The following is a 26,516-nucleotide window of genomic DNA, read 5'->3' on the forward strand; positions in this document are numbered from 1 at the left end:
TGAGGTGCCATGTTGAACTTCCAGTGACCAGTATGAGAGAATGAGAGAGATAACACCAAATTTAACACACCTGCTCCCCATTCACACCTGAGACCTTGTAACACTAATGAGTCACATGACACCGGGGAGGGAAAATGGCTAATAATGCCCAATTTGGACAGTTTCACTTAGGGGTGTACTCACTTTTGTTGCCAGCAGTTTAGACATTAATGGCTGTTTGTTGAGTTATTTTGAGGGGACAGCAAATTTACACTGTTATACAAGCTGTATACTCACTATTTTACACTGTAGCAAAGTGTCATTTCTTCAGTGTTGTCACATGAAAAGATATAATAAAATATTTACAAAATGTGAAGGGTATAGACATTCTGTGATATACTGTAGCTACCCAGGGGCTTCAGAGGATTACCTAACCAAGTTCTTTTTTCCAAGGTCATTTAAACTGTATCTTTAGCTCTTTTCAGTTTGTTTTAATGCTGCTTTGATTTTGTGAAATTTATATTGTATTGTATAGTTTTGTTTTTAATGCATGGTTGAAAACCACACTGAGAGCTTTGGCTATGTGGTTGTACAGAAATGAAATATAATGCAAATTTAATTTGTCTAGATGCTGAATTCAGTAGCCAATAGTTCTATGGCTTTTCTGGAGATCTTTTGGACAAGGTAGTCTCAATTATTATTTAGTACAGGTAGTTTCTAGGTTACAGACAGGTTTTGTTGCTGAAAATGTCCTTGTCAAATTTATATGCAAGTCGGATCATGTATATAAAAAGCATATAAAACACGTAAGAAACATGTCCATAGACACTGAAATATCTTAAACACAATATAGCATTTTAATAATGAGAATAATACTGTAGTAGTTCATTATTCTTACAAACTATTTAGATAGAAAAAATAGTCAAGAGATCATTAAAGGTTAACACTTCTTGAGCTAACATTAAGCTTAACATTAATTGGATGATGATGGAGATGGACCTGATCCTGGAGCGTCAGGGTTTGATTGTGCTGGTGGAGGGGGGGGGTGGCTTACCACTGGAGTCACTTTCTAGTTCTGACTTTGCTGTTTGTCAGCAGTGCTTCATCTCTCCTCCTTTGGTTTCCCCCCCTTCCTCCTTTCATTGCCACCTGGTTCCCCCAAGTCACTAGAAGACAAGGTGACACTTGTGGGTTTATTCATTTGTAAATATGGGTTGTTCATAACCTGTAACTCTGGTATTCACATTTTGGCATACTGTTCCAAAAATAGGCTTTTCGTTATCAGGGAACAAAAAGAAAGGTAGTGACAAATTTTGGAAAATGGTGCTTTATGAGTACAGTCATCCTATATGCCTTAACTGTCAAAATGTTCACTTATTCATAATGTTGCCTGCACTGAGTTATGGAGATATACATTACTGAGTACCTAGATCTGCTTCAGAGAAATCTGCATTGACCACACATAAAAAGTACCAAAGGAGGCCTAATGCCTCATTACATAGGTCTGAAAAAGGACTGCCCATTACATAAAATTTAATGTTTCAACAACTTGCAGTCTATTCATGTAAGGTGATATAACAAAGAAACAGTGTAAAATTATGAGACAACATTTATCACTATATGTACATGGTTAGTATACTCGTATTTATCCATACTAGTAAAGCTTTGAGAAAAGAGAGGGAAATTAGCTGCCAGACTATCTGAATATGTAGCAATAATCAAGATACACCTTTTCAGGGATGCTAGACATCCATCTGGAGAATTGCATCTCACATAAATAATAGAAGAATGAAATTTAGTCACCTACTTAGTCACACATTGAAATAAATGGAACCAACAAGTCTCTTGATTTCAGAGATTCTCTCAAAGAATGACTAAGTTCAGATCTAAATATAAATTACTGTTATTAATATTTTATTTACAGTTTTTGTTTTAAAACATTCTCCTTCCCACTTTTCCTACATATCCTAGCATCTAATACTGAAAATAGTGACCTGCCAAAATGCAATGAGAAGCAGTAAATTACAGAATACTGTACTGACAAAGGTGTTATCACATTAACAGATCCTGTCTGCACTAGCTATCTTCCACAATACCTTTTGTGGAGGATACCTATTTTTGCTCCATATTTTATTCTAGACTGGCTAGTTCATCTTTCTTTATCAAATGATGCCCCCTTTTAATCTACAAGATTCTTATAATGTTCATGGAATTTTTTTTTGCCTACTTCAGTGGAATATGGCCAGCTGATAGAATGACAGTGGAAAATTGCCATACATGAAAAACCAATTACTTCCATGTGAATAAACTATTATAGTGGGAAATTGCCATACATGAAAAACCAATTACTTCCATGTGAATAAACTATTATAGTATTAGTGGCAATTTACCCATTAGTCCCATTTGAACAAACTATTGTAGTTTATTTCAGCCACTCAGTTCAACCTGTAAAATCAGAAGAAAATGGGAAGTAGTGGTCAACTATTTCAGCCTGGTGCCCTCCACATATTTAGCATTTAAGCTTCCATCAGTCTCAGCCAGCATGGCCAGCTACTGGGAGCTGTACGTCAGAACATGTGCTGGTTACAAGTTGGGAAATACTCAGTTACGCCAACTCATTGACCTAAGGCAAGGAATGGGGAACCCTTCAAATGTTATTGAACTACAGTTTCCCTGACCACAACCCATACTGGCTGCAGCTGATAAAAGCTGTAGTCCAAGAACAATTGGTGGACCACAGGTTCCCTGTCTCTGTCCTAAGGATTGACGTCCTAGAACTATGGTGTGATGGGCTGCCTCTGTATGGTAATTGGAGGGAGAGGAAGGGGTAATCTGTCAGCTGACTAAATTCACAGATGATACCAAAGTGGGGGGCAGTAGTCACAATAGGTAATCCAGATGGATTTGCACAGGCTGTGGAAGTGGACAGAGGATTACAAGATGGCATTCAAGTAGATAAGTGCAAGGTCTTGCACTTGGGACACAGGTACATGAATAGGTGTCACAGGTACAGGATGGGGGACAAGTGGCTGGAGAACAGCACTTGTGAAAGGGATCCTGGGGTACTTGTCGACAGCAGGCTGAACATGAGCCAGCAGTGTGAAGCAGCCGTTAAGAAGGTAAATGCCACCCTTGCATGTATAGCCAGAAGTGTGGCTTCCAGATCTAGGCAGGTGTTGATATCATTCTACATGACTCTGATGTGCCCATAACTGGAGTACTGTGTCCAGTTCTGGGCTTCACATTATAGGAGAGACATACCTAGATTAGAATCAGGTCAGCACAGGGTCACAAGAATGGTAGCTGGGTTGGGAGGGATAACATATGAGGAAAGATTGAGGTAACTGATATTTTCATACTGGAAAAAAGGAGACTTCAAGGGAATCTTTTAATGACTTATAGGTATGTGAAGGAATGTCTTATGGAGGAGGGCCATGACCTGTTCTTCCCTGCAGTGGTGGGAAGGACACGTTTCAATGGGGCAAAGCTCAAGGAACCAGGCTTCAGGTTTGATGTCAGGAAGTACTTCTTGACAGTTAGGACTCCTAGGATATGGGATGAGCTTTCAAGGGAAGTGGTCGAGGCCCCATCAGTGAGGATGGTCAAGGAAAAATTGGACAACCACAAGTTGGGGATTACATGAATGGAGCTGAATGGAGCCAGGGGGTCAATTGGGAAGCCCCTTCTGACTCACTTTTTTCCTATGTTTCTATGTAATACTGTGTTCTATGATTGAATCTGGTTCTTAACAGACCAGATAATAAACAGTTCTTCTTAAGAGATTCTTTTGAAAACTGACAGTATAGAGAAGCAACTCCAGGTTGTATCCAGCAGAACAAATAACCACAGACAAAATAAATCCCCCCTCTAATATGTTGCTCCCTCTGCACCACCCAAATCCATTAGAGGCAGCTGGGAGACTCTCCAGAACAAGGGGGATGCATTCTGGGGGAAACAAAGGGAAAGTCATTGAGAATTATATTAATGCTTGGATTTAAAGAAGTGTGTTAGAGAAGTCCAATGTCTTAACTCTCCCAGTGGGATGCTGACTTCAGTTCTTTCAATAGCCAACATTCACAGACATACTACTATTTAATTTTGGAAATCCCAGAAGACCGCCCTGTGATATAGGGAGCTATCCTAGAGAGGCAGAAGTCTTAGAAGTCTTTGGACACAGTGGAAAAACTGTGTGCTCTTTTTTTACTCCAGAAAATTGTATGACTACTTTCACATGCTGAACATCACCTTGGAGTAAATTTCCTTGCACTTCTGCTTTGGCATGCTGCATTGCAAACTGCTTTTGCAATTCATATGAATTTCAAAAGCTGTGTTAAAAATACAAAGCATGGCAATATGTACTGCACACATAAGCTGTTAAGCAAACCTAAAGGAACTCTCAATATTAGACTTTTACTCTAGTTTTAGCAATACTTTTCTCTTTTGTCATAGAACCCACATTGTCTCTGTACGTTTCCTTTACTTTGAGCTGTCAACATTCTTTTTGACCTGTGACACCCAGAAATGAATATACAATTCTGATAAAGGAGCAAACACATTCCATATTGAGAATAATATATCAGATCTTGAGTACTAATGGAAAGAGCTATCATGCCTGGTACACATGAGTGAGAAGCACACTTTTAGAACTGTAGTGTTCTTGACTAATTCAATTAAATACTTAATGTAGTTCCAATTTTAAGTGGAGGACCACTGTAGATATGATTCTTAATCATAATTAACAGCTTTTTTCTGGTTAAAAAATTGTGCTGGGTATGAGAAAGTTGCTCTTGGTGTGCATTCTCAAGGCCTGCTGATGGGGATTTGGAAGAGGAGGAGCAGGGGGAGGCCTTGAAATGGGAATTAATTCCAGATGTTGAGATGAGAAAAGTGGTGGTGCTTATCTCAAAGCCAGAGTCTCCAAGTGCTCAGACAGGAGAGGCCTCGGAACAGGAGTTTCTTAGAAGCAGACAAGGCAGGTAGAACCTCTTGACATCAGCGGAGGAGGGTGTCCCAATTAGAGGACTGACATGCAGAGAGAAGGAATGTTTGCTTCCAAAAGGACGTTTCTTCCGGAAAGGATGGGGCCCAAACATACTCATAAGGCGAGTTCCTAGAAGTAAATGCTAGATTGGGTTCAAAGAACCACTCTATGCACGCTCAGAGATTCATTCTGGGTATTTGTCCTTCAGAAAAATACTTTGTTCAATAAAGAATGTTTTGCAAAAAAAAAGGTCTGTAGCTTTGAATGTACAAAGGGAAGAAACCTAGCTCACAACAAGCAGTACAAAGAGATCATGATTTAGCTGAATTCTATTTTGAATGGCCCTACCAACCCCAGAAAGTTCTGCTTGCCCCACGCAAGCAGAAAGTGAAGAGATAGCCATAACAATTATTTGGTTGCTACAGGTTTGCTGGCTTCCAACTGAAGTAATGAGGCCTACTTCAGTCAAAGCATTATTGTCCACAACACAAGTATTGAGAATAAAAAGAAACACTATTAAAGAAAACAAATCATGTTTAAATGCTATGTTCACTTCTATGTGGAGACATAGACTCTGTAGTTCTAAATGTAGGTCAGTATCTTTCATACAGTACATGTCTCCTAACCACAGGAGTCAACTGTTACGTTTTAAACACAGAGAATACCACATTCTATATTTATTGAAAACTGTAGTTGAAAAAAGGTAGTGTTTAAATGACCCATTTTACTAATTTAACAACAATCTGATTTAAACAATACTTATAAACTGAACCTTACAAAGGTTTAAATATATGCCTTCTCTACAGCTGAGAAGGGCAAGGGAACTGACAGCCTCTGTTTAGAAGAACATTTAAAATACCCTATTAAGTAGAGTAAGGAAAGCTGCCCTTATTCTTCAATTTACTACTGGTGCTTTAAAAAGTAGAGTTCAAATGTGTGCCCTGCCTTGATCCTTTAATAAAAGGATTACAAGGGATAGGAGACATCAGCAATTCAGTGAGCTACTTTGCATAATACACCATCTAATCTGGGACATGCAAACCAAAACAATAAGTGTGTCTCACTAGCTCTGCCTATTAAAAATGATGTACACAAAACATTCAATGGTTTGTGCTTCAATGGTGTTGTAGACTCACTGTCTGGCCTCATTCTTTTCACAGCAGGACCTTCTCCATTCATTCACCTAGAATGACCACAGCTACTGGTATATTCACAGACCTTCACTTCACTTCCCCTGCTCTTTAACTGAAAGGAGTTATACTAACAGAAATTTATCTATTCAACAGGCCATATAAAATTGTACCAAAGAGCAGCACAGTTATCTGACATATGCTCCTCTTCACATTAAATTGGTAATTCCCCCAGCCCATACTACATGTTTCAATGCTCTTAATGAATTTTGGAATACCTCCTTAAAATAAATGGACATTTATTTTGATGGATGAACAATTCTATAAAATGAAATGAATTACTTCTTGCAGAATTGTGAGGACAGTTTACAGTATTAAGGAAACAATAATATTATGCAACAATTCTAGCTGTCTGTAATGGGTGCTTGCTACGTACACAGCTGCATCTTCAGATTTACTAATAGGTGAATATATAAAACTTTATTATTTAATATCATAAATCCATTATTTTATTACCTTCCTCTTTCCTGTATTTTATTCATCTAATAGCACACAACAGAGGACAGACATTAGATGAATAAAATACAGGAAAGAGGAAGGTGATAAATGAGGGTCATTAAAGCTATTCTGTTCACTTAGTTTCTGAATCATTTCTAAATCATGGGTTCACCATTCTTTCTCCAAAATGCAGAGACCTTTGAATTGAAGCAGAGAGTACAGACATAGCTCAGAGATATTAGGGGTTCACTTCCAGACCACCATAATAAAGCTAATACTGCAATGAACCAAGTCACACAAATTGTTTTGGTTTCCCAGTGCAAAAATTATGTTTAAACTATGCTGTAGTCTATTGTGAGCAATAGCATTATTTCCAAAAAAAAAATGTACATCCCTTAATTAAAAAAATACTTCATTACTAAACCAAAAAAACAAAACAACAACAACAACAACAACAACCCACTAACTATCATCCTTCAGCAAATCGCAATTTTTTTGCTGGTGGAGGGTCTTGCCTCAATGTTGACAGTTTATATGGCATTGTTTGTGGCACCTCAAAACAATTACAATAGCAACATCAAAAATCACTGATTGCAAATCATAACAAATGTATTAATTATGAAACAGTTTGAAATATTGCAAAATTTACCAAAATGTGACACTAAGTAAGCAAATGTTGTTGGAAAATGGCTCCAACAGACTTGCTTGACACAGGGCCTCCACAAAATGCCAATCTGTAACAACGCAATATCTGTGAAGCACAATAAAATAAGGTATGCCTGTAATTCAACGTTCATTTAGCAGGTTCTTATATTCATCTTTTCCATCAAACAAATCATTGTTTTGTAACTGGCTTCCTAATCATCTTGCTTCAACAAATATATCTGGATTTTCTTGTAAAAATATATTCAGTATTCCTTTCTTTCAATCCCCCTGATACTGCACTGGAAAGAGTGCAATACCAAAATACAGTCACATCAGCATATATGGAACCATACAGTCGAGCATTTCAAATGGTTTGGTGGACATATGGCAATGCACTTTGGAAAAAAAAACCCCAAGAAAATTAGCAACAACTTGAATGTCTGACAATATTTTGTTTAAAAGCTTGATCCATTAAATAACACTCTATAATTAGCATGTAACTGGGATAACACCATCTAGGATTTCTCATATAAAAGTAGCTTTACATATGCCTGAATTCTTTGCTGTTTACATTTTCACCATCTTTGCATTACACAGTTTTTATTTATTATATTTATATGCCACCTTTCTTCCTGTATGGAAGGCAAGTTAGTTTATCTCCCTCTCCCTCCCGTTCATTTTATTACAACCTGCAAGGTAGGTTATGGCAGGAGTCAATGACTGGCCCAAAGTCATACAGTGAGCTTTATGGCTGAGTGGGAACTGGAACCCAGATCTCCTCAATCTCAATCCAACATTCTAACCATTTCGCCATAAGGCTTTTTATCACATTTACTGTATTGTCACATTTTTGTGTAACACTCACAAAACACCCCCTTTTAAAAACAAACCAGCCCAAACCGACTGATAAAATAATCCAGCATTCATGCAACACCAAGAATATATTGTAGCTGTTTAATTAAACATTAGCATGATAAAAGCAAATAAATGAAGCATTGTCTACTTTATTTGTCCTTTTAAAATTATGTACAAGTCTTAAAGATAACTACACCTCCTAATCTTGAAGGCATTGTTCACGTTTTAGTCAAGAAAAAGCAACTATATGGATAAGACCCCCATGTGGGGCTGCCTTTAAAGGTGATCCAGCAATTGTAATTAGTAGGATGCTTGATTTCTGCTACTAGGCAATGAAATACCCTTCTCCCCATAGTAAATTGCTTTTAGTTGGCATAGTAAATTGCTTTTAGTTGGCAATTAAAAGTACTGCATCATCAAAAGTAATCACTGACTACTTAAATCCCTCACTAAATCCCTAAATCCTTCACTAACATGTCAGTAGAAACATATTAACTGCTACTGTCTGAACGCTATTATTATCATTGCTACGTCAACAGCAAAAATAACTAATATAGTGTTTATTCAACCTGACATAGGTTTGATTAAAAATCCTAGATGTCGTTTTATCATATTTATGTGCCCTCATTTTGACAAGTGATAACTTATATTATTATAACAGTAAATGATAACAACTCCTACATAAACTAAGTATCAAACAAAAATAACCCAGTCACCAAACTCATGAACATAACAAAAGCTAAGTCACCATAGCTCCAGTCATTGACTCCACATCCTATTCATTGACTAATCTTTCAGTTCAAAACAATTTTTGTCACTTATAATTGCAAATACTGGCTGAACTGAAATGTGAAATTTATGTAATGGAATTTTATTTTGATTGTTTTTTATGATACTGTGAAAATAGTATCACTTAATAATGATAAGTCTGCCTTTGTTCACAATTAGGGAGGAAGGCAAGATGCAATAAATCATCATCATGTTTTCAGTTGCTGCACTTAGCAACAGTTGGTATTTCCTAAACTATCTGGAACCATTAAGGTGTTTTGGATATAACTCCAAGGATTCTTGATCACTGGCCTTACTGGCTGGGACTGATGGGACCTGATGGCTAAAACATGAGGCCAGCACCAGACTGAGGAAGACAGACATAATCTGGTGCATCAGCACATTACAGGTTCTATGAAAGGCATGGTTAATCAATAGAAACATCCTAATAAAGTCAAGTAGGTGCAGAATGCCACCACCTAGCTTGTGGTTAAAACTACCAGCAACTCTACTTAATGGCTCCATATGGTGACTCTCCATAATTATTGGCCAGTTTACTAAAGCTTCAATAAACTGATACATATTGGGATAAGCAGCTTGCTCACATTCTAAAATCTAACAGAAAAGCCCTTCTGTATGTCCAAATATGATGGAGGTGTGGGTACTGCGGCAGTAGAAATGGTGTTCTTTGTGGCCACACCTAATTTGCAGAATTCTTTGCCCCAGGAAACTAGGTTGGCACTCTCTTTAGCCATCTTTCCTTTTTAGGCAGGCATTTTATTGGGATGGGTATTATCCTATGATTTTTATTTGCTCTATTTTATTATAATATTGTTTTTGCAACCTTGCTGTATTTTTATTTGGTTTAATTTCTGTTATCTGCCCAGATGATGCATATCATGTCCTTCTGGTTTTTATGCATTTGCATATAAATAAGTTCAATATCTTAATTATAACAAGGTATACATTTTTATATTAAAGTTACCAGATTATTATACTGAGGTTTAACAATGGCAATACAATCTGGAAAATGTTCCCATTAATGAATATAGTGTTAGTCTTTATACAATAGCTATGATATAGTACAATGTTGAAATTTTTGGCACATCTACTAGTCTTGAAAGTTAGTTACTATTATATGAAATTTAAAATATAACAGTCAATAATGAGTAAGAAAAGCAAAGCTTCACTAGTTACTCCATCTCTCATACATAAAATATTATATTGGACAGCAACCCTAACTAACAAATTAACTTCTGTCTGGATATTCCTTGGTAAATGAATTATAAACTGTTTCCCATCCATTAAATAATGAGTTGTCATTTTATTAGCAAACCTAAGCTTTCCCTTATTCTTTCAAATAAATGTAATTGGTCCTCACTGGTATAATAATGAATAGACCATTGATACCATTCATTTTATAGTCTAATAAAATAATATAAGAACTGATAAAATGTTCTAATTGGTAGCAATTAAAAAGACAGGACACAAAATACATCAATTTCTGAAGTCAAGTAATAAAAAAGAAACATCTGAGCATTGTGTCACTATGGTTATATAGGGATCTCAAAGTGAATTTCTATAGCACTACAACCTTTTGTCAAACCCCTAATTCACCTTATATTCACAGAAAAATGAAGGTACACTGGAAATATTTTATTAAGCCAAACACACTTCAATCACTGACAGTTCTTCACAAGCACTATCAAAACATATAATCTATTTAGTGAGACAATACTATAGTAATAACAATAATAATGTATACACATGAAATATAAACATTATAATAACATGACAATAATGAAACTTAATCCTTTTTCTCTTGAGAACACTAATTAAATTACAAACAAATTGTAAGATGAGACTATCCAACATGGCTTAATAATGAAAAGATATGAATTAGCTAAATCTCCTAAGAACTCTTATCTGCATCTCTTAAGTTGCTGTTGTGTTCACGTATTCCTGCTGTAGATATAGCATTGCCCAATTCATCAAACATGCTTTAGAAGATCACTGCATAGAATTCCATACCCTTCCAGTCGTTCTCACAGGCAGTTTTGCACAACATTGTTTGAAACTATGATTAGGTAATTTAAGATCAGATAATTATAGGTTTCCAAGATGTATCTTGGACTAACAATACTGGGTAAACATCCTGGTGTGTAGATATAACACCCACAATTACAGTGCAATCCTTTATGTCTCAGAAGTAACGCTCTGAGTTCAATGGGCTTACTCCCAGGATTACAAATCTTAAATATGTAAGAAGGAAGGGGGAATGTAAGCCATGGGTTACCCACAATTAGCTGAAGTATGGTATGCCTGTTGGGCAATGTTGCATGCATACCACACTTCAGAAAAGTAATACAGGAATGGTTACACAAGGGGTCTTCAAAAAGTTTCTGCACTTTTTTTGGTGCAATTTATAAGTGTTGCAGCCATCTTCACCACACCGTGACAACTCTTATACTAAACTGCAAGGGCAGCCGACTTGTCAGACAGACTAGTCACATAACACTTTCAGACACGACCAATTGTATTCCTCCCGTCTTCACAGTTTCCAATGAAAATATAAAAGTGAGGAAACTTTTTGAAAACCCCTCATAGATTTAGTAGTGTCCTCATGCATAACTAACAATGTTAGTCATTACACTGCAATCCTACATACACTTATTCATAAGCAAGCTCCACTGAGTTCAATAATTAATTACAGATAAATGTGTATAGGAGTGCAGCCTCAGTCTACTTTTCCAAACAATCCCAGATAATGTTTCTACAAACTGAAAGTTGCAAAGAACTTTATATACTTTTAAACTATATTAAAAGCAAATACACAAGCCAACCAAGTAAAAGACATAATCTTGAGAGACATAACGACCAAACGGTATTTCCTTCAGTAGTGTACAATTGAACAAATTTATTCTACACCACTTTCCATTAGCCACGTTTATGACTCTAATCAATCTTAAAATGAAAAGTATTCTCCTCAATATATTATAATGATAAAGTACATTAATAAAGGTTAAGAAAAACCTGCATTACTTAATTAGGATCATGCAACCTAAAGAACTGGTTCACTGCTCATAATCAATCTCCCTTAACATAAAATAATCATTGCAAATTAAATGTTTGCCACTGTATTCTCATGTATTTTTAAGACAAATGTAAATCTGAGGGCTTCCTGTTTCCTAAAAATGTATGCCTATATTAACTTTCTTATTAATGTGACTTTTAAAACAGAACATCTTACAGTATAAGCATACATTTAATCACAATAAAAAGCATTCATTTAAGAATATAGCATATTAATACATGCCACCTTTTAACCATAAACTTCAAAATTATTAAAATTAAACAACAAACATCAAAACAAAAACAGAAGGATAAAAACATCCAAACTATATGTATCAATTAAAACATATGAATGGATAGAAAGACAGTTTGTCTATAATTAAACTATGTGATGATATGAGAGGCTTAACTGGGGACTCCAACCACCGGCAGTGATACCATGAAGTAGGCCAGAGTCCTAAGAGAAACTTAAACGGGACATGGCCTTCCAGATGATAACACACAAATACTAAATTTAGCTGAGGAGTAATTCAGCACAGATTTTATGTAATTCATTATTAACTTAAATCCCATTCATTTCAATGGGTTGCTCCATGTCGAAGTTACATTGGCTTTTACCCATTCACTGAATTCCAAGAAAATATTTTTCTCCCCCAAGGGAAAATCTTTGCAATCTCACATTATACAAGCACTTCACTTCTGCTTATTCAAGCCTTTGCCATTTTTCTCGAAGTGTAACTTTTAAATAATAAGAACCTATGTTGGACATTAATATAATACATTCCTGTTGTATACTGTATGACACATTTCTATTAATTACCAATATGATTCGCAGATGTTAACAAATGCTTCTGTCCAACTCTGTAGATTCTAACTTCTCCATGGAGACTACTGGATTCAAATGTATAGCTATCTAAGCAAAAAGGCTGTTTGTACTTAAGTTTCATACCAATTTCAGACAAAAGGCTCTGAGATTTTTGCATCAATGATATTTAAAAAATTACAGAGTCAGCTGCTAGAGATCAGGGAATTCATTCTCTTATAGGACACTCATGGACCTTAGCATTCAAATATTTAGAATTCTAATTTACCTTTGCATACAGATGCCTAAACCAAGCCAGAACAGTGGCTATGTGATGGGTAGGCAACCTTTTTGTCCCTGAGGACTTAATGTGTCAGTAGATGGTGGATCAAGGGTCATATGGTGGTGGTGGACAGAACCTAGGATCTCCCCTCCTCCACCAGACCCACACACAGCTTTTAATGTCCATTCAGAGTCCCAGGCACACACTTTAGGCAAGTTCACATGGCACACTAAGCCACCTGGCAGTCACTTCCACAAGCTTGTTATGTTAGTTAAGCAGAGTACAGAGACAAAAGATAAATAGATGTGGGGACTCAGGATGGAAGCCAGACACATTCATGTCCTATCATATGAATTAATTCTTAGCTATTACAGGAGTGAATTCCTATGTGCAATTTTTGACTTTACCTTGCATTTTGGCAATAATCTGCAAAGCACTTTTAGAACACTTTTAGGCATAGAAATGTTTTAATAAATAATAAATAAACAAACTGTTATAACTGTGAAAGAATGTTGACTATCAGATGGCTGAACATTGGTAGAAAAAGTAACACCAAAGTAATATTATAGCATTAGGAAGGAAGGAAGGAAGGAAGGAAGGAAGGAAGGAAGGAAGGAAGGAAGGGGAGCTGGAGCAGTAAAATTAAGATAAGGGAAAGAGTTAACCAAGAGGAAGGAGAATACAAGAAGCTCTCTGCACACATAGCCCAAAACACCCCCTTTAGTAATTAGTAATTCAGTAATTGCCTATGCACAGATGTTTGGAGTCTGCTATGCCATAGAAATACTGAGGCAAGTATGTGTACCTTTTATACCAGTAGATACTAGTATATACAAGGGTTAGTTGGGCAACTGATCCTCTGGATCTGTTGTGAAGATTGCCAACTTTCCTCAAAAGCAATGATTGCTGAACCTCAGAGGAAAGATGAAGCTGTGGCTGAGAAAGCAAAGAAGATAATGGGTTTTCTAGCTTCTACACCTATGCTAGTATTAACTGCTTGAGAATTGCTGCAATGAAAGAAAGGTAAGGCAAAATGTTTCTACTGGAGACAAGAGGGGAAAATATGAGGTATCTCTGTCTCTCACAAGGATAGGAAAAGGAAAGGCCACGAGGATGGAGAACAGACACAGGCCTTGCAACATACAGTGGTATCTTGGCTCACGAACACCTTAGCTCACAACCAAATTGGGGTGCGAACAGAAATTTCAGGAAAAATTTGCCTCAGGTTGCGAACTCCGCATTGGGTGACGGTCACGATTGCGCCTGGGGGGGGGGATGGCCATGATCGTGCTCAGGAGGAGAGATGGCCATGATCGCAGTTGCGCTCATGCAAGGAAGACGGGAGCAATCGCGGTCATTCTTGGGGGAGGAGATGGCTGCAATTGTGCTGGGGGGGATGGCTGTGATCTTTGTTGTTCTTTGTTACTTTGTTGTTCTTTGTCACATTGTTTCAAATTTTTGTGATTAAAAAAATGGTTACCTTACTTACATGGATTAACCTTACTTACATTGAACCTTATGGGGAAATTTGACTTGGGTCACGACCAGAGTCGTGGAACAGATTAAGTTCGTGAGCGAAGATACCAGTGTACTTAACCTTATTCCACATCCTTCTCTTGACCACTTCAACAACAGTTTCACTAGTATTTAATTCACGTCTTCTCAGTATTTTTTCATGCTGTTATAGGAAAACAATACTGAATAATAAAATAAACAAAGAATTAGTTTTAGCTCCTCAAAATTCCTTAAGTTATTCCTTTACAAAGATTGAGATGAACTGATATTTCTTAAATCTCAGTCATCAGCCAATCATAAATTAAACACTATCATTTTAATGGGGATATTTTACTCCTAAAAACAATATGATTAGAATAATCACGAGTTACAGATTTAATTACACAGGCACATGTAGAATCAGCATACAGATGCCAAGTCTTGCTATAGTGCAGCCTTCCTGGTGTCTTCCATACAGGTTGAGCAACCAGCTGAAGATTTTTGGAGCTGCAGTCCAACTCATTTGGAAGGAATCAAGATAGGGTAGGCTAATGTTGCACAAAAAGCCAGACTGGAAAGTTGTGCTGCTCACCACAATCACAAATTAGCAATACAGAGTTAGGAAAAAGAGCCCTAATGCATCCTAGTTGGGTGGTAAGGATGCTATACAGAAGTAATTAAACTCCCTGAATCAAACTCAGCTTTGGCCCCGAGTTAAAGCAGCATAAGATATTTAAAATTGTGCAAAGCAACTATTAGGTTTTGACCTAATCAAGAGAAAAGACAAATAAAGTGTTCTTTCCAAGTCTGCTCCAATGTTGCTGAGCTGACCTGGGCCAGCATTACACCATACCCAAACAACTTTTAGAGGGGGAAGTCACAATTATTCAGAGCCAAGTGCTGAAATTTAACTCACTCCCCAGCACAAAAGTATTACCTAAACTTTTTCCAGTTAGTTGCCACTGATACTGTCAATGAGGTTTCTTGATTATTCCTCTACAGCCAAAAGAAACCTCAAGTATTTCTAAGCTTTCACAACCCCCATCGCTGACTGAACTTGCCACCTTTCCTATCTCCCACTCTAGCAGTTCCCAAGCACCTTCAACAGGCCAACCTGCTTCAGCACCATGGTGGAGGAAACCTCAATGGCTGATGTTTTTAGCCTACGGCACAGGTATAAAAGTTCCAAAAATCCTTCCAAATTGGAGCCAACAGCCAATAGAGCTCTCCACGGAATGCCTTCCCGTAAGGAGAAGCTACAAGGCAGCTGGCAGACTAAGAACCTCACACGCCCACCCCGCGGGCCTGCGGCAGAAAACGCACCACCAAAGGTCATCCTTTTCGCTCGGCTGGCACAGTTCCTGCGCGCCCAGAGGCAGCACTCTTGCCCGGTCAAGACCACGCAGCAGCTCCCCTTACCTTCACAGCCACTGCCGGGGCCGAGTCCACCACGGGCAATAGCACTTGGTGGGCAGAGGCAGGCGAGGCAAGGTGCAACACGGCGTCCCCGCCGGCGGCCTGCGCTGAGCGGCCGGACCTGCCCTCGGCTTCCGAGCCAGACCCGGAGTCGGAGTCGGAGTCGGAGCCGCCGTACGAGGCCAGCGCAGCGATGGCGGCCGACATCTTGGCAAGACGGAAGTGGGCCGCGGGCCGCGGGGCGGGGACTCGAGGAGCGCCCGCCTCGTCCTGGCAGCTCTGTAACGCCGCTTCCGAATCATTTATCCGTTCGGGTTCTCTGGCTAATTTTATGCCTCAAATGCTTTACCATGCATTATACTCCAGGCGCCGACCAAAATGCCGTCTCGTTAGGCGCAATGCATCCTTTTCGCGGATTTTAAGATTAAACGTTGTAAGGACTTTGAACGGATATACAAATCCCAGCATGCAATTCCCTATCTGACCAACCTAAGGTTGTTTGATTCCTGAAATGCGCTTTATTGGAAGCAGTCTCTCTTGAATTTAGTGGGACTTACTTCCCAGTAAACACGTACAAGAGGGGCGGTAAGTATGAAAGAAAAACATCACTGTTTGTCGTAAACTGAATTAAGAGACATAGTTTCTCACCATTCTACACACACACATCCTGGAACACAAACCTATCAGAATTTCCCATCAATAAGCAAAACTTTTCGAACTATTTCCAGAAAAGCCAACATTATGAAACTTTCGCTTAGCCTTAGGCTGCAATCTTACGCACCCTTCCTAGGGAGTAATTCCCATTGAAATCCGTGGGATTTACTTCCCAGCTAAACATGTAGTGGAATATGTTGTTCATAGTCTTTAAAATGCTACAACGTTCTTCGTTAAGATGTTACATCTTTACCATCTTACTATCAAGGGCAGGGACTGCATCAAGGAATACAGAAACTCGTGCGGACATTCCTAGTTTTCTACCGTGCAATGCAAACTCCGCCTCTCACAGATTTTATGCTATTAAACTGAGCTCTAATAATTCATATTATTAAGTATTAAAATATAGTCATTTCAGTTTTAACTGTAGAGGAGGGGTATTTAGTGAAATATATGCCCTTTCAACAACAAACCGCAAAATGGGTTTTATTAGGGTTTAATTAGGGTATATTAGGGTTTAATTCGAGACATGCTAAAACGAATGACACCGAATGGCCATGGAAAAGCACCGATTCATTTCAATGGTCATTGAGGAAGAACTAACGTCTACTAATCGCCATTCGATGCCACTCGTAATAGTTTCATTTCTTGTAGAATCGGTGGGGTTTATTTCTGAGTAGACACGTTGCAGTGTGTATGTATTATAGGTCAATCCTATGCATGTTTACTCAGAAGTAAAACTTTAATAATAATTGAAATAACTTCTCGGTAGTTAGATCATTTATTGCCTTATTAGAGTTTAATATGATTGACTGTCAAATAAACATGCAACGAATCAACAAACTGTAGTTCAATCTTATTTATGTTTATCCGGAATTGTGATGGATGCGGCTTGTAGCCAAGTAAACTTGTTGCCAAGGAAAACAATCCTATGATCAAGACTTTAGGGCCATGGCCCTAAACTTTAACAGGACTTTTGTGACAATATTTCAGAGTCCGGGGAACTTGATCTTGAGCTCCTTGTCTCCTTTCATTTCTAAGCAAGCATTTGTCAAAAAGAAAATGGAAGAAGACGGCAGAGAATGTACGAATTACCACTGCAAATTCTTCTCTTTTTCAAGAAGTAAGACTGATACCGAATTGAGTTGGTATGCACAAAAAGACAGTCTATATCACATCGTCGTCCCCTCTCTCTCCGTCTCCTTAGAACAGCTCCCAGCTCCGCCTCCTCTCATTCTGATTGGCTGCAAGAAGCCGGCTTGAGTAAACGCCGCAATAGTTCTGGTTGCTACCTCCATTACTCTCACCGCTACGGAGAACAAAACTAGCCTGTACCACCCGAGGTCTTACGAAGGGGGGAAAAGGAAGATGGTGCGTGTATGGCGGCTGTCTCCCGATACTGTGTGTCAAGAGAGCTGTAAGGGACGCCGGTCAGGTGGTTACGTGAACAACACCTCCCCTCCCTTCTTGCCATCCTCACCACCCCCATTCCAGGAGAGAGTGCTTGGAGCCGAAGAAGAAGCCCCGCCTTCGGCACACTCACACATACACGCGCGCGCCGCTCTGTGTGTCTATTGTGAAGCTTTGTGCGGGGGAAGGTCCGCGTTTTCTCTCCTCTTTCCCCTCGTTCCTTTTCTGCCCCCACCGCCCGCCCGTCCTCCGAATTCTCGCAAGCGGCTGCCCGCCAGTGGGGCTATTGAAGGGAAGCGGTCGAACTTCCAACCCGAACGGACCCGGTTGGCACGAACCCAACAGACACAGAAAGGGGAGGGGCTGCACGGTGCGCGGCGGCGGTTGTATGAAGATGTGAAAAGCAGGCGGACGAGGCGACTTATTGCTGCAAGAGCGGAGCGAGCGAGAGACGGTGAGTGCCCTGCTGCGGCCCCGCATTCACCGCAGTGCCCCCCCACCATTTCTCTTCCCGCCGCCGCCGCTCCCCCCTTCTGATTTTCCGTACGCCCTCTTCTTCCCGCTCGCAGAGCAAGCAAGGATACTCCTCAGTGATAGTTCCACATAGGGATGGACGAGGAAGCCTCCCACCTTTCATGCCTTCCGCCTCCTATGTGTAGCTGAGAGGAGAGGAAAGACGAGAGAGTGGGTCGGTGTCAGTAGCTTGCCTCCTATTCCCCCTGCCCCCCCCATTAGCTCAGATTGGGGCATGTAGATGCTTCCGGTTAGTTTATTTTCTTCTCCCGCGACTGCAATAAGATACTGAAGTGGTGGTCTCTGAAAGAAAAGAGAAGGTGAGGCTGCGGTCAAGAAGCTACTTTTGAAATCCTGAAAGAGATCGTAGATAAGGTTGGTTACTCGTCGTTCCTCTATTGGAGTTTTTCCCATTCTGTAGATCTGCATCCTCCTGCAGTAAAGGAACCGTTTAAAATTTGGCAACATTTCTTCGCTCCCTCTCTTTCGAGCCAGCTTTCAACTCCTGTCACATACTCAATATTGCTTAAATGCTTCTTTCAAGTGTTACTCTTGATGCCCCATGCTTCGAACTTGTTGCCGTCCCCCCCATAATAACGCCCCCCCCCCAAGCATACACCTCTTTTGGTGACTAAAGAGGTAAGAAGCATGGGTGCCCGGGAAGCTTCCTCACCGTTTCAGCCCATGCTTGAGTGTGAACTGGAACTCTTAATCTACCTTAGTGGTTGTGACTACAAACCCTGGAGATTATATTTATGTTAGCTAAATTAGCATGAAATAAATAGATGAGGTCTCGTCTACAAGGTTTTAGTGAAGAAATGGCAGGGACAGAGAAATATCTTTGATATGCATTTTTCTTTATATTGGATTCTTTATATTGAATTCTGTTACAAAGTGTAATGAAATCTACTCATGGAGGGTACTGTATATACTTTGTCAAAATGAAGCTACCTAAAACACGATGACAGGTTGAAACGTTTCTCATCAGGACCTGCATAAGTAAGAATTGGGGCAGCATTGGGTAGTTGCCTTCCTGTGTATATAAATGTATTCTATGTGTAAGGATCAGAAGTGCTATGAAATTAAAAAATATATGTTTTTGAAGCTAAATTTGTTACCTTCTGTATGTCTTAAATATGACTTGAGAGGCTACTGGCCTGGAGACCTTAACTATTTGATAGCAATCAAAATATATACATGTTCTCTAAATACATAAAAACTACTGCAAGCAAAGTGGTTCTGATGATATGACGGTGGCAATAAAGAAGTGGTTTCAACTCCTTAAAGAATTGAGATCTCTCCCCCCCCCCCCTGCTTTCGTTAATACATTTAAACCACTTCCAGCTTTATTTGCTTTTCTGTTTTGGTCTTTCCAATAATGGTGTATTGCGTTTTAAAGCAAATATAAAATAGACATTAGGAGTTATAATTCAATATTCAAGTATAGCATTTCTTAAAGATAGGATGTATTTCAGACTGCAGTGACTTTTACAAATTTTGAAAAGCCAGTGCTAAATAATTAGGTATTAGAAGAATACCTTTTTTAATTCTCTAAACTTATGGGTGTTTAGGATCTAAAGCATTACAATTCCAGGTTTTATATTTTATGTTGCAGAGTCTGAGTCTGGGGCATGTGATGCATCTATGTGATCTGCCAATATTTATTTGCATGATTTATTTGAAGTGCTTGGAATTACTTCTTCCTAGAAGGCAGTTTTAATTTTTGAAACTTTGCCTAGAAGTGCTTCAAACTGTATGGTTCAACTGCTGGAAGGTTCAAGTATTTTTTTAAATACTGTTTACAATACAGTCCTACCTTTGCAGCACTGTACTGCAGATGTTCCATCTAGAAAAAGTGAATGAAAAAAATAAAACCAAAGGCATTCTATACTGGTATAAAAACTTGATATTGTGTATGGAAAGTTCATAAAAGCAAAATATTTTGTTGTTTTGGAGTTAAAAGTTTCATTTTTGATATCAGCAGCCCAGAATTCTGGGTCTGCACATCACAGGCAAAAGGCCAAAGAGAAGACATCTCTGAGTTGTTTAGCAAAGTAGGAATGGTCAGGAGCCAGCATCATGGTGTGCAAGCCAGGTCTTGTGTTCAGAAAGATTGGTTAGATACGTATTCATAAACTTCTGTTTTGTTTAGTTCTGCACTGCCTTTATTCACTAGCCTTTGAGATTGGGGTGCGTAGTTAAGTTTGACTGTGTGGCTATAGTCTATACTGTATTTACTGTAAAGGTTTTCAGATATCTGTAGTTTTAACATCAATAAATTGCAGAATGTATCTGCCTTTTGAGTAATGCTGTAAATTACCATTATTTCTAAAGACTTAGAGGACATGGCCATCTGTGGGAATATTCTTATCTGAGTTGGAATGGGTATTTATAAGAAGAATACATAGTATTCTTATAAATGGGTATTTATAAGAAGAATACATAGTTTTAAAAGCTATTCTTTGAATTCAAGTCTAGAGAGCCATTTTCTGGGGACAAACATATATTTAGAATTTTAGCAATCATCCTGAATATTGCTGTAGAACCCTAAAACTGACCAAGGACAACTGATCCTAAAGCAGGGGTGGGAGCCATCCCCAGATGCCAAGGCATGTGGTGACAGCATATAAAAGTTTTAAATAAATAAATAAACTTATTGCCCCCATAGATATTTTTTCCTTCAACTCCCAGTATCTCTCACCATTGGTTATACTGACTACTGCTAATGGTATTGTACATTAAAACATTTGAAGGGCCACAAGTTCCCCACCCCGGGCTTAAGGATAGAGGATGTGGCATATTAACTTGATTTTAATACTGTGTATCCTGTACTGGTATACATACCAAAGGATCTTCTTTAATTGACCTTTATATGACTAATGTGTTTGCCAGTTCTTGGCCACTAGGACTCACATGAACACAGAGCAATTATATAGATAGGTGATATTTGGATGCTTTCATTCCTACGGTCCAGTTGTCTCCAAAATGTCCAGACAGAGGGAAATGGACATAGGCTGAGATACACTGGTTGTTCAGCTTTTGGAAGAGGAGTGAGGCAAATCAGCACCAGTCTGATAGAATGGAGATGGGAACATTGCTCCCCAGTGTTCTCCTTGTCTAGGTTAAACATAAGAACATAAAAAACCATGCTGGATCAATCCAGCACTATGTACATATGGGTAGCAAACCAGCTGCCACACGATCCCTCAGGCAGGATGTGTGCAAGACTTCCACCTGCCCAAGCTCCTCAACAGCTGGTGTATGCAGGCATGCTAGCTCTAGTAAAAGAGATGGCACAGAGCCAGCAAGGCTAGTAGCCACTGATAGCTACTGATCTCCTTTTTTATCAGATCTTAGTCCTACTCAGAGCAAACCCATTAAAATGAAAGAGACTTGATTCCTGTTCATGTTAGTTTGTCTGCTCTTGATTGCAACAACCTTCATGTGAGGTAGACCAGAGCTACACTATAAAAAATTATTCTAATGCATATTTCTGAATCAACTTTACTGTGGGTTTGCACATCATACTAACCCAACCTGGCAACAAGCCACCATAGCTTTGTTGTTGTAAAAATAAAGTCATGGTACACCTTACAGATGATTGAATTCATGGTGAATTGTTGCCCCTAGCCTCCCCCTCAGTCCACCAGCATGTATTGCAGGGGGTTTGCAGGTCCTACCATATTCAGGAACCATTTTGGCTTTTCAAACCTCCCCCCTGCCCCCATTCTTTTTTTTTTTTTTTTTTTGCTGCTGTTGCTTTTCTGAAGCTCTCTTTTTACAGTCTCTATTTTGATAGGTCTTCCAACTCATCCATGCGGCACATTTGAGGGCCTGTCAGTCATTCGCTGTCCTTTTTAAAAATGAATGCCAGTAGTTTTGTTAATCTAAAAAAAAAAAAGAAAAGAAAAGAAAAAGCTGGAATTGCACATGCAGAGGTGCAGTTGTGTGTGTTTCTGAATTTTTTAAAAAAGGAAATGTAACCTAGGTAATGTCTTAGTTCAAGGGTAGGGGTGGGTATCTGCTGTCAAAACGCAGCAGGTAGCATCCATGGATATTAACACACTGGTTCCCAATAGGGTGTTGGGGTTTTTTTTTTTTTTTTGGTTTTTTTTTGCATCTTGCTTTCTGCAGTCAAGCCACAGTAAAGGTGTAAGGAATCTTGGCTCATGGAAAGGATGTGGAGGGATTCATCCCCCTCTCCTTGGCAATGGGATCGTCAGGGTTTTTTAGATTCCACTGATAGGTCCTAATCCCTTCAACTTTTACACCAATTTCCCAGCTCAAGGTCTTGAGAAGAGGGATAAGAGCATCTCACCACCTTTTACTGGAGCTTCAAAGTTTGACTGCTACCTATTAAAACTCCTGTTTCTTCAAAAAGGTTTTCTTGGTAGGGCTTCCCACCTCTTCACACAAGAATGACCCACCAACCCACCATGGATGAAACAAATCCCAGTAAAGACTATAGAAAACAACAAATCACCCTGAGGAAAAGAGTCTGGGTTCATATGGCATAATACTCATGGTTTATTGCCTACTGTAGGTTGTCATGCAGGTGTCTGCTATTTGTCCAGCACAGGTTGGATAAAAATCAATGGGTTTTTTAATGGATTTTTAAAAATTTAAATTGGATTTTTTAAAAATAAAATGCTTTTTGAGGAAGAACCTCTCCAAAGATTATTTTCTTTTTTAAGATACGCTATAGTCCAAAGGTTATTCATTATGAAACAAGGATTGTTTTTTAATTACATAGCATGAGGCTGTATATTCATGCAATGTTTAAATTGGTTGATAAATTAGTTTCATTGATCCATTCACAAAGTCATGCTCTTTCAGAGGTTTCTGAAATTGGGTAGTTTTTCTGTCTAGAAGATATCACATATGCTTGGTTTTACAGTTCTCAGAACTGTGAGTTTGTGTCTGTAAAGATCACATACTGCTTCTTCACAGCAAAATTGTTATAAAATAAACATACAGATTTGAGAAAAAGACCTTAATCCCATTGTTCTTTGGCAAATCTATGTATCAACCCTTACCTCTTAAGTGCTAAGTTACAAAAAATCCAATGAATAGAAGATTGATGGGAGTGGAATACATCTGCACAAGAAGCTAAGAGGGAGGAGGGAGGAGCAAGCAGATCCACAACTCTTCGGATCTTTTGTGTATTGTCTGAGGTTTATCATATTCTTCCTCTGAAAACCTATAATGGTTTTAGGAGAAAACCTATAATGGCAGCAGGCCATAACCCCCCTCCCAGTTTTTAATATTTAAATATTTTAATAGGAATATTTTAATGATGATCCTCTATCTACAGGTAAGGCAGGTATGCATGCAAATTATGTAGAAAACCATGATTTAAATCTAGTCTTACTAATAATTTAAATTGATTTGATTTAAATAAAGGCCCTCCTAATCTAGCATTCTTAAAATAAGAGTGGAAAATTTTTGTATTTTTCCCTTATCATCTGCTTCATTATTATGTGATTATACCTCTTCAAGACTGCCAGAATAGATTTCTTGTACAGGCAGTCTCCAGGTGATGAATGAGCTTCATTCCTGAGAAAATGGAAATCTATCTTTAAGTTGGATTTGTTGGGCTTAGGGAAACAGGATCCCTGTGAAAGTGGAGAAAGTGTGAATATATTCAGAATCCCTTCCCTGCCCAAACTCACCATTGCTGCCTCTTTGCAAGAAGGAAATGTTGGAGAGATTTCCCTGTCTGGATGGGTGGGGCAGGAAGACGTGCCTTGGAAGCCCTTCCTCTCTCCCTTTCTGCTTTCTCTTTCTCTGTGGTGATACTTTGGAGGCCTCCTTCTGCCCCCTTCCATTTCCTTCTCTCTATGGTGATGCTTTGGAGGCCCTCCCTCTTTCCCCTTTCACTTCCTCCTCTCTATGTTGGTGATGATTTTTTTTCAATTCATATTTTTTTTGAAAAGTAATAGGCTTTATGACAGTTTGTTCATAAGTACATGTTTATAACTCAGACGTTCATAACTCAGGGACTGCCTGTATTGCTGTAAAGCACCAGCAGTTTCATTACCAAAGAATGCACAGATCCATTGAAGCTCTAAATGTAAAGTTTATCCTCCTGGAAGAAGAACCAAAATCACTGGTCTGCTTTGTAGCTTTATTATTAAAATTTTGTATACCATTCATTCGGCCATATTGGCTCTCAGAACGGTTAGCCACAATAACATGGAGACATCATACAATATATTGAAACAGATTAACAATCAATAAAACATTCTGATTAAACAATAAGTAAAACTAAACACAGCAAAATACTAACAAAATTAAACAAATTAATAAATACAAAATCCTAATTAAAACAAACAAAACAAGAACCAGAACAGAAAATAATGAAGATCTGGCTGTAGATAATAACGTATCACTTAAACATTAAAAGGCTGACTGAGTAAAAAAGTTTTTGCCTGGCTCCAGAATGTGTACAGCATGGATCTTCAAACTACGGCCCATAGGCTGGATCTGGCCCACCATGCTCATGTCCATTTATCCGGCCTGCCTCAGAGGTTTTGGAGTCGCTGCCTCACCTCGCTGCGCACACGCACCCCCCACCCTCTCACTGTCCCCTGCCCACCGCCAGCACCTTTCAACTGGCCCCCTGTTGAAAAAGTTTGAGGACCCCTGGTGTACAGCAGTGGTGCCAGGTGTATTTCTCGGGGGAGCAAATTCCATAAACTATTCCCCTTCACATTTGTGGTGAGGCAAACCTGACAGTCTTGTACTTTTTATGTTTTAAGAAGGGAATACTTATCTGTTTCTTTGTAAATGTTATTGTCTAGACCAGCTTTGTAAATAAGTACCCCAACATTACTAGCCTGCCTTAAAAAAAAAGTAGTAGCCAACTGGTAAATGTAAAGGAGTCCCTGCAGATTTTACTCGACTTAGCCAGCAGTTAACAGGGGGCTCATCTTCATTTCTAAGGCCATGAGCCAGCATTGTCCAAAGATGATCCCATGGTCATGGGACCAGCATGACATCACGGAGCACTGCTACCTTCCCACCGAGGTGGTACCTATTTATCTAGTCATATTACATGCTTTCGAACTACTAGGTGACTGGTGAAAAAATATTTGAAAAAGGAGTTGTATTTTTATGCTGGGCACTGAGAAAGGGATTTCCTTCCTCTGGCAGACTGCTTGGTGTCTATTCTGGGCACATGTAAAAGAGAGGTAAGATAGGTAGCTTTTAGAAAGTTTTTAATTCTTACCTATTCACTCTGATGAATGTTTAATATATTTATATTCCATGTAATCAAAATAATGTCAAGGCCATCTAAAATCACATGAAAAAGTATTAAAACACAGCACACCAGAAAAGCTCTTTTAGTGCAAATGTCTTTGTGAAAAAGTACTAATGTAGTACTAAGGTACAAATTGCTGTATAATTTTTTGCAATACCAGTCCATGTTATTGATTCATTTTCAGAGGCTGTTACAGCAGTACTATTAGGTTTGTATTAGGGTTTTCAGAAGTTGCATTCTCCAGTCCTGGCCAAATCTATGAACATATTGAGTTTTTCCATATTTATATTATGGCTGTATTCTTTGTCTAAGCAAATTACATTGCCTAGATTGTATGCAGGTGGGATAAATCAAAGAACCTCCTTAAAATTAGCATGTTTAATCAGCATATCTTTCCAAAGCATAGTTTTCAGTTGCACAAAAATTTCTTGCTTACCATTGTTTATATAGTGAAACTGGCACATGCAGTTCTAAACAATACCTGAGATTAGCTTTTATCACAGTTACACACAAGCAAGTAATTTTATTGAAAGGAACATAAACATTTTGATAACAAACCTTTCCTTTAATTCTAGGCTCATTATGAATTCTGTTCATTTTGGTGGAACTTAAGTAAAAGTTAAGTTGTAAATGTGCTTTAAATTGTATTCTGCCGCACTATAATTCCTAATAAAGGAATGTTACTGAAACAAAATAGGTATGTTCATGGTAGCCTGACAATATGCCAACATATTTATGGGTTATTCAAACAT

The 26,516-nt window shown here is 38.7% G+C and overlaps 2 protein-coding genes across 5 annotated transcripts in view; one reads left to right on the forward strand and one right to left on the reverse strand.

The window, feature by feature from the left end:
• CDC40 (cell division cycle 40) overlaps window positions 1-16,142 on the reverse strand; it is a 51,933-nt gene extending 35,791 nt beyond the window's left edge. Inside the window, exon 1 of one of the 2 annotated variants that reach the window (XM_044426642.1) lies at window positions 15,927-16,142. In XM_044426642.1, the coding sequence (XP_044282577.1) occupies window positions 15,927-16,130 (204 nt within the window). In that variant the 5' untranslated portion in view covers window positions 16,131-16,142. Of the gene's footprint in view, window positions 1-13,818; window positions 14,222-15,926 lie in introns of those variants that run through there. The other variant, XM_044426633.1, reaches the window with a different exon arrangement.
• Window positions 16,143-18,265: 2,123 nt separating this feature from the next.
• WASF1 (WASP family member 1) overlaps window positions 18,266-26,516 on the forward strand; it is a 76,205-nt gene continuing 67,954 nt past the window's right edge. For 2 of the 3 annotated variants that reach the window (XM_044426658.1, XM_044426666.1), the window contains exon 1: window positions 18,266-18,441. The gene's annotated coding sequence lies outside the window, so the exon portion shown is untranslated. Of the gene's footprint in view, window positions 18,442-18,851; window positions 18,876-26,516 lie in introns of those variants that run through there. The other variant, XM_044426676.1, reaches the window with a different exon arrangement.

The sequence above is a fragment of the Varanus komodoensis genome, unplaced genomic scaffold (genome assembly GCF_004798865.1).
Source record: "Varanus komodoensis strain SLA01 unplaced genomic scaffold, ASM479886v1 scaffold1, whole genome shotgun sequence".
Classification (NCBI taxonomy): Eukaryota; Metazoa; Chordata; class Lepidosauria; order Squamata; family Varanidae; genus Varanus; species Varanus komodoensis.